The sequence below is a fragment of the Lepisosteus oculatus genome, chromosome 24 (genome assembly GCF_040954835.1).
Source record: "Lepisosteus oculatus isolate fLepOcu1 chromosome 24, fLepOcu1.hap2, whole genome shotgun sequence".
NCBI classification, from domain to species: Eukaryota; Metazoa; Chordata; class Actinopteri; order Semionotiformes; family Lepisosteidae; genus Lepisosteus; species Lepisosteus oculatus.
The window spans coordinates 3,016,348-3,025,498 of record NC_090719.1 but is presented as its reverse complement, the minus strand read 5'-3'; the positions used below and the strand labels follow the sequence as shown (position 1 = coordinate 3,025,498).

The window sequence follows — 9,151 nt, the reverse complement described above, 5'->3', positions numbered from 1 at the left end:
TCCGTACGAAATGACTGCTGCGATGCGTGAACTAATTGATTTACTTAATTAGAGACAACGTAGGTTTCGGTTTCCAAAAAACAACCCGCTGCAGTCCGAACCTGTGCTACTCTTGAAGAGAACACGTTCTCTCAGCGTTTCCTCGACAAACGTCAATAAACCCGGCAGCACTAGGTGTGTGAAACGCTTCTCCACAATTAAGTCCCCCCCAGAGAGACCTGCCGTTATTTCTGTACGTGTTGTGCGGCTCACGTTTTTTCCCCGATTATGAATTTAGAACAGGAGAAAACAGAAGATGGGTTTAAGTGTTTTATTAGCGAGCATTTTAATTCCCCTCCCCACTTAAATACATAAATAACATCCAACCAATAAATAACAATAGAATAATGAATAAATAGGCTCAATAAATACAAACAATGATGCATGGAAAACTGTTCAAGTATTGCAGCTGTTTGTTCAGATTTAGTGAAGTTTTCGCAGCTTTTCCTGAGACCACAGAGAAAAACGTGTCAAGAGTAATTGCACTTCCCCAACCCGGGCGACGGTGCTTCTTTGTTTTGAAACACTTTTCCCCCAGCTAGAACACCGAATACATTAAAACTTCATACATCAAAGTCAAGTGTCCATTTGCTTTCAGTTCACGAATACAAAATATCAACAAAGTTTCAAGTCAGTTTCTGCGGTGTCTTCCCACCGTTTAAGTGCAACAGGTTTTTTTTTTCTGCTTCTTTTTCCAAAGCCGCGCGTCTCCTCGATGTTCCTCCGTCGTCCTCACTCGACTTTAGAGCTTCTCGGCGCAACGCACAGTTTTCTTCACCATCCCGGTGTTAAGTTTCTATAGATATATAAAAATGTGCGTTTCAAGTCCATCTGCTCCTTGGTCTCCCACTTCACATGGTGGGGTAGAGAGGAGAGAGGACATCCAGGGCGCAGCCGTCTTTCCCGCTGCGAGGAGACGAGCCGGTCGCGTCGGAGAGCCAGCCGGGGCAGGTGACGTTCTCATCCGGGCCCGGCGCGCCCTCCGCCTCGGCGCCGCCGCTCGGCACCTCGGCTCCGGCCGCCCTCTCCTCCTCCTGCTCCTGCGGGCCCTGGGCTGCGAAGCTTTCCACCTCGGGAAGGGGCAGCTCGGCGGAGAGGAAAGGTAGGAACTGGTAACGGGAGGAGAGATCCTCGCCGCCTGGGGCGGCCGGGGCGCCGCTCTCGGCCGGCGCTGCGGGCTCCGCCGTGGGGTCTTCGGTGTAGATCTGCCAGGACAGCACCAAGCAGAGGGCCAGCAACCAGCGCTTGGCGGGGCTCTTCTCCGCGGGCGGCAGGTACTTGCGCACCTTGGAGGGGTACATGACCCGCGTTGTCTTCTTCCGGGGGCGCAGCAGCGAGCTCCGGCGCTGCTCGAGCACAGCAACCGGCTCGAAAGTGAAAATTTCGGGCTCGGTCCTTCGCGGCAGGGGCCTGTAGGAGCTGTACTCGGGGTAGCAGCTCCCTGCGGGGACGGACAGAACCAGGCTGTCTGATCTCACGTACATCTCTGGCGTCTGAGGGCTCTTGAAACGTCTGTCGTCAAGCACACTCGAAATAGCTCAGCTCTAGCCTCACACACCACTTTTGCTCAGAACTGCTGCGCGATCTGCTCTACGAGCCGGCTTTGCCAGTTTTTATAGGGAAGCGGTGAGCCCTCTGTCCCGCCCCCCCCCCCCCGACTCGCGTCACAGCGCTGTCCAAATTTAGAACCGTATTTCACAAAAGAGAAAGTTCCCATCTTTCTTCCAAAACCCAGCTCCACATCATTGATATAACAGCTGTATGAATTTTATTGGGATTTTTGTGTGTGTGTGTGTGGCAGAATCCACGCACGAGTGCGTGCTTGCTGTCACGCATAATACCATCTCTGAGACAGGTGGTTAACGGCAAAACACATGCTTGCCTTTTTCTCTAGGTATATGGTGTACAGCCGCATCAAAAATAGCACTCCCGTCATACACGTCTCGCCCTACCTGCAACACATATCTTTTAATGGCTCAAAGGTGCACAGAGTGTCTTCCTTTTACACCGTATTCATAATTTTACGCTTTTGACTTAAGTATCGACACCTTGCGTTTGACCGAATCTGTCCCCTTATTGCTGCTGCTGCCCACAATGAAGACTCGTTCGGTGACCTTCTGGTCCTGACAATGATCTCGTTTATTCTGAGAAACGCTCCCTTCTGATTCAGCGGGTGTTGCTGATCTGAATCGCGGACTGCGCGACAGCGGCGGCAGCAGGCGGTTCTGCAGCCAGAGGGCACGTCACGTCGCGGAGGAGCTGTTCTCAGGACACATACAGGTGTGAGAAACGCGGTGTCCGGCGGGGTCCCCGAACCGAGCAGGCGTGGACTGTACTCCGGAGCGCTGGCCGAGCGGCCGGCCCGTCTCTGGCCTCGGCGTTGGGAATGGGTCCGTAGACGGTCTCCCGATGAGCGCCCTCGGCCACATCAGGCAGGCGCTTCGGGGCAGCAGCTGTGTTTTAAGACCCCTAAAACTACACTTCATTTCTCAATGGCGTGGGTAACCGACGGCGGCCCAGCTGGGGAAGCGTCCAGCTTCTAAAGCTCGTTTTCTTTTTAATCTCTGGAGCAGACATCGCGCTTCCTGCGTGAGAACAGGCCGATTGAGGACACGGCAAATCCGAGGGTGGAAAATGGGTCTTTGGCTCTCTTCCGGTGTGTTACAATGTGCTAGAAGTGATGGTGGGGAGAAGCTGATCGCATTGAATCTCCAAAACTCCTTCCCGTGCACATGTATTTAAAAAAACAAACCCATTTGTCACAGACCTGTATCTTAAAGCAGTTCAATTGGGGAGCTGCGTCAGCACGCGTAGGCAGCAAAGGAACAAGCGAAGGTTCATTCCTTGCCGGAAAGAGAAGAAAATAAACACAACGTTTCGGCTGTGGAGTCTTCTCCGGGCGACAACCCCCCCCCCCCGAAACGTCGCGTTTCTTCTCTTCTCTTCTCGGCAGGCAATGAACCTTCGCTTGTTCCGGCCCGCGTTACAATGCAGCGGGGTGTCCTGATTTCAAAGGGATCCCTTATCTCCGCAGTGGGGACGGGCCCACCTTAGCTGTGTCTACAATAGCAGGCGTTAGAGATACCACGGTTAGAGATACGCACGGATCTAAAATAAAGGACTGGCAGAAGCTAGCTCCGCGCCAAACGCTTGTTTCCTTGTGGAACAAGCGATGAATATCACTCGAAACTTCCTCGAAACCTCTTTGACGAGCGGTGCCCCCGGCCTACAGCGGTACCAGCCATTGCAAGAGCAGAGATCGCATCTCAGAGAAAGCGTGGCGAAATGCCCAGATAAGTATACAACACGATACCCTTTTTTTTTAAATGAGGGTAGTATTTCCCCCTCCAAGCAAAAGCGTTGGAGTTGGACGCCTTCCGCGAAACAACCGAAAACAAAAGTTATCCCGCGGCGGGACGGAGAAGGAAAATATTGACATTGGGGCCGCGTCACCCCTCCAGCACAGCCTCCGGATTCTTTCTCTCTCTCTCTAGCTCCCAGAACACAGGCAGCTTTTGTTTAAACTCCTCCACTGCGCTTTGTGCGGCTGTAAAACGTGCTTTTTTTTTTGCCCGGAAAACCAGTTGCTCTTCCCAAAAACAAAACAACCCACGACCGCTGCTCGCCAAACGGCGGCCCAGGACACGTTCACGGACACGGGCGGACGTGCAGCTGCCCGGGTGCTGCTGTTGGTTTTCATCATAATTAATCATAATAATAGCTTACACTTATAGAGCGCTTTTCTGGACACTCCACTCAAAGCGCTTTACAGGTCATGGGGACTCCCCTCCACCACCACCAGTGCGCAGCCCCACACACCAGCTCTCAGGGGGGAGGAGAGCAGAGTGATGGAGCCAATTTAAGATGGGTTTTGGGTAGCCTGCAGGCGTAGATAAGAGGGGGGCCCACTTACCGTTGGTAATGTCTCGGGCAAGACAGAAGTATAAGTTGTGCTTCGTTAGGTGTCCTAACGTGGGTGTTGCAGGGTTTAAGTAATGGTTACACCATCTTAGCAATACCATGAGATTAGAAGGGGCCTAAGGAATGTCTATAGAAGAAAAAAAAAACCGCGTGTGCACATTTTAACGTGAATTACACTGTGACTCACACTGTGACTGGAGGCGCCGCGCCGGTAATGACTTCATTTTAATTAACGCTGCAAGAGGAGAAAAAAAAAAGAGAGAACCCTCAATTATAAATAATACCGCCTCCCAGCCAAGTGTTGATGGCGGATTATCGTGTAATCAGGGAAATGAAGAAAATTGTCCTCTCGACGCCATCCGGATTGCTCGGGTGTTCGTGCGTGACTGTGGACACAGGCGCCTCGCGAGGTCAGGAGGTGCTCGAGGGCCGCTCTAAAATGGAGGAAACACGGCCGTGTTTTTTCTCTCTCTCTCTCTCCTCTGGAAAACCGCCGAGCTGTGGCGTGCTTTTCAAGACGAACTTCGCGTTCAGAAAAGGATGTTTTGAAGATAGCCCCGTGAATCAGACATTATTTCCCCCTCTGCGTGGGAGGGCATATGTTTACCTGTCGGTGTGGTGAGTAAATTTGAAGAAAAACAAAGCCCCCAAAAGACAGAAGTACCCCCCCACACACACACACATAGACTGACGCAGCGGTTTGTTGTTATACAAATAAATTTGGTTAAAGGAAAGTTTTCGTGAGGATAATGAAGGATCAGGGGTCCCAACCTCCTTTTCAGTGCCTGTCCGGGATTCAGGGGCGGGCGTGTCTGTTTTAAAACCGCCGCAGGGACACAGCGGGCCTCCCCCTGACAGCGCTTGTATCGTTTAATCCATCGTTTATTTAATCCGTCCAGGACGCCCTCCTCTGTTCACCAGGGGTGTTGCGCCGTCAAAATGAATTACGTTGATTTGGGGGCTTTGCGCGTCCCGTTTTGTTCATGCCCTGCAGTGTCTGGTGGCACACGTCTTCTCCGAGGGTCTCGGGAGTACAGACGGGAAAGCCCCCCCACTCTGTGCACCCCTGAACTGCAGCCAGTCTGCGCCAGCAGCCCCACCACTCGGCGGACGCGGCTTCTCCAGTCGGGTGACGGGGGGGTTCTCGGATGCACAGGGCCGATGAGATTCGGTTCCCCGGGCCTGTGACAAGAGGACACTCCCCAGTCCCTGGGAACAGGTCCGCTTGCTCGATTCCAGAGCCGTGACACCGTTTTCGTCTCTGACCCCTCCAGGCGTGGTGACTGTTAAAAGTTTGATCAACGGCCGTGTTTTATTTACAGAAAACATACCAGCAGATGAGATCACGTCTTTGTGAATCACAGCGCCCAGATGCCTTAGTATCCGTGCTTTTGAAATGATTACGTTCCCCCCCCACTTTTTTTTTTCAAACTGCATTGTAGTAGGGGGCTGTCGTGCGCTGCGGTCGACTGGCGCTCTCTCAGCCTCAATCCTCATCGTATTCCTGAAGCGTTTTCGCCGGGATTGTCATGCCAAGTAGCTGGGGGAAAAAAAATAATAGAGCGGATGGGAAAACGCAAACAAAAGGTTTTGACAGAGCAGGAACGCGCTAAATTTAGAGTTGCCGTATCTCCGGGCTGACGTCTTCGCTGACCTTCAGTCGACAAAGGAGGCCGTTAAAACATCCAGTTTCACCGGCCTGCGGCTGTTCCCCTCTGGGGCACCGAGCCCCCCCCCCATGCCTGTATGTCTTTTGTTCTGAGCGGAGCTCGGATTATCTGGCTTCAGGTAAACGGCATACCAGGGAGGTCAGGGGATCTAAATTTAGCTCAGCTGCTCCCCTGCGCGTCAGTTACAGTACCTGAACGCCATTGACCCGAACGCAGGTCACCTGAGCGCGAGTTACAGTACCTGAATACAATTCGCCTGAATGCTGGTTAGCTGAGCATGTGTGTTACCTGAACACGCATTACCTGAGCCCGAGTTACAGTACCTGAACACAATTCCCCTGAACGCAGGTCACCTGAGCATCAGGTGGTCAGGTCAGCCCAGTCCATCAGTGGACAGCTTCTCTCTACTTCAGACATTGTTACAGCTCGCTGTCCCAGGAAGGCTGGAATTATCGCGAAGGACACCAGTCATCCCGGTTTCTCATTTTTCTCCCCCCTGCCCTCTGGTAAGCGCTACAGGAGCATAAAGGCACAAAGTCCAGGTTCAGAGACAGTTTCTTCCCACAAGCTGTCAGATTACTGAACTCTACCCCCACCACCGGCTCACACTGGTGGGGTTTATTTTTCTAAGATGTATGTTATTTAACTTATTGCTGCTGCTGTTCCGTGTTTATGTTTTCGGTGTTTCCTTGATGTCTTTGTATCGGGAGCCCCACATCCACGTCCGCATTTCCTTGCGCTTGTGCACATGACACTGATCTGAGCTGAAGGCTGCCATCTCTTTCGGGGCACAGAGACGAGTGGGTGTTGTTGGGGTACATGTCCGGGCCACGGTAGTGCTACTAGTGCCGCAACTTGTATCGGCCAGCGCCATGTCCGAAATATCCTCAGCGCGGTCTGCGGAGCAGCCGGAGAAGCACGTCGGCGCCCGGGGGGGTTCCCATGGGGTATCCGAGTCTCTCCCCACACGTTCTCAGTTCCCCGCATCAGATCCAGGTGCGACCCTTCCCCTGACGCTGGTAACCCTAGCAACCGTAGCAGTTAGTGCTGAGGCCCAACCACGGTCCAGACCCGTTGACCCCTTTGGCGCCCCCCTAAGCCTCGTCCACAAGGAAACACCAGGAAAGTGTTTTTTGTTTTTCTTTTAACAGTGCGCCAAGCCGTATGAGGACAGAGTCCTGCGGGCTGCTAAGATAAAGGGAATTTAGCATTTTGGGTATCTTCACACCTGGGTGTTGAGGATTAGGAGAGGAAAGGAGGCGAACCACAGAAACGAGTGTCGAACGGCTGAGGACAACCGAATGCCTGTGATCGGCGGGACAGGCAGTCCTCCAGGGACTGCACACCTGCTACAGTTGTCTCCCCGGCCTGCTGGGACTGCTGTGCTGGGTTTCAGGGTGACATCACTGCGTTCTTACCACCTGGGCTGACTGAACCTCTCAGGGGGCTGTTCCCTTCTAAGAATCGGTGAGGTCACCCTCTTGGCTGAGGATAGCTGCTGTCACCAGGCCCAGATTCCCGTGGGAAGCCCTTTCAGGTCACACACCTGTGATATAGATCTTTCTACATATCTATATGTGCCGCTCGCAGCTGGCAAATCACACAGAGGGAAATCCAAGAGGAAATGCTGCTGAGTCACGACACTGGAGAGAATTTGCATTGAGGAGCACCCAAAACTATGTGAGGTATTTCTCTCTCAGCCTCTCAGGGCTGAAACCAAAGAGATTTCCCAACTGAAATGACAGGCATTCTCTGTGTGTGACTGTCGGTCATGGTGGCTGCCAACATCGCTGACTCTGTGATGCAGGGCGTGAGTTCTGAACCGTATGATGTCAGCCGAGAACGAAAAAGCAGGCCGCCGAGAGTCGGAGATCTTTTTTTTTTTCTTGCTTTCGGAATGAAATAGCCTTCTTTTTATCCTCCTTCCTGGAATAAATGGGGTTTCATTCATTTATCAGTCCAGCAGCAAACATACAAACAAAAACAACAATAATACATTACAAATGATGTTCGATACAAGTTGCGGCACTAGTAGCACTACCGTGGTGCAAATCTAGTACATGAAAAATAACCCAGGTAAGAGCAGAAATGATGAACTGTGCAAATGAAATACGCATTTCATTGAATTCAAGGGGAAAGCCCATCAATTCAATTCCGTGTGTCAAAAGTAAATAGAAGGTATCAATGAGATTGATGGGGATTGAGATTCAAATTCTTCCTTTCTGCTTTCCAGCTGTAAAGTTTTCCCAGCACGTGTATGTGTGAATGCGCCCCTCGCACCTCATATCCCCACGCCCCTCTGTCCTACGCGGACTGTGTTTTGTTTGGCAATTATTGACGACAGCACTCGTCAATAGTCATTTTTTAGCGATCAAATTGGCACCACGTTTGAGGAACAGCGGTTGCCTAGATAATCTGTGTCGATTTTCCGTTCGTTTATAAAACGAACTGAAAAAAACGAACCACAAAATTTGATACCATGCTCCAATAGCACATGCTTGTTCCCTACAAGCGAGGAGTAGGACTTCAAATATATCACAGGCTATAAATATTTAAGGTTGAATGAGTCAATTACCCATGACAGAACTGCAGTTGATTTAACCTAATTTAAGAGTATTACAGTCTTGTCTATCGGAAACTGTAAATTGACATATTCCCATTAGGGGTTATAAGAGTTATATCATCAATGATTGTGATTTAAAAGTCAACGTTCAAGTCCGGACAGGCTTGGTATGGATTCATTAGTTCTCCAAAACTGAGCCTCAGGAGTCGAGGTAGGCGAGTTTATCCGATCTAGATCAGCTTCAGATAGAATTGTCTAGAAAGACCTTTGTGACAGTAGATGGTTCTGTTCTCCAGGGAAAATGAGGGCGTGATTGTGTAGTGAGCTCATTCGCCTGTCTTAAGCCCTGCTTAACTGACAGAGCCGCCCTGCCACTTAGTGAAAAAGAGCCATGGCACAGTTCTCAATGATACATGCTGCTGGCACCAGGAGCTGTCTGCGCAGGAATCCCAGAACACTGTGTGGCTTGAGAAACAATAAGAAATGACACTTGGGAAGACAACAAATAGATGCAGTCATTGCTTCATGCGTACAATAACCAGACGCTACGCTCTGGGATCATTCATTCACCTGTTCACACAAGAACCAGGCGAAACGTTACAAATGAGAGAGGTGGCTCTCCCGGCCACTCTTCGAACAGCTCATTGTGAGCTGGGGATCTCACGAGCTGTTTTTCTTGGAAGAAGCCCGGGTGTCGGCTTCAGCAGCGCGGCGGAGTGGCGCGTTCCAGTCTCCCGCCACTCTTTGTGTAAAGTCACCTCCACTCCCGCCCCCTCAGTTTTAAAAACAGTTCTTCTCCCCCCGCGGCCCCACGTTGTCCGGCACGGTGGGATGGAGGCTTCAAAAAAAAAAAGTCCCAGCGTGGGCCGAGGTGTCAGAGGGGGTCAGAAGCAGCCCCGCTGAGCACGCGAACCGGATGGGTGACGCGCCCGGGCTTTCAAAATATTTACAGTTAGCC

General features: G+C 51.4%; 1 protein-coding gene across 1 annotated transcript; it reads right to left on the bottom strand.

Annotated features, from left to right (window-relative positions):
* Window positions 1-296: 296 nt before the first annotated feature.
* Window positions 297-1,657, bottom strand: ier3 (immediate early response 3). Its single transcript, XM_069183400.1, has one exon. It carries the CDS (start codon window positions 1,521-1,523, stop codon window positions 891-893), a length of 633 nt encoding a protein of 210 aa, XP_069039501.1. The 5' UTR covers window positions 1,524-1,657; the 3' UTR covers window positions 297-890.
* Between the last annotated feature and the right edge of the window lie 7,494 nt (window positions 1,658-9,151).

Coding starts and splice junctions, on each gene's coding strand:
- ier3 (XM_069183400.1), bottom strand. CDS start 1,523: ATGTACGTGAGATCAGACAGCCTGGTTCTGTCCGTCCCCGCAGGGAGC.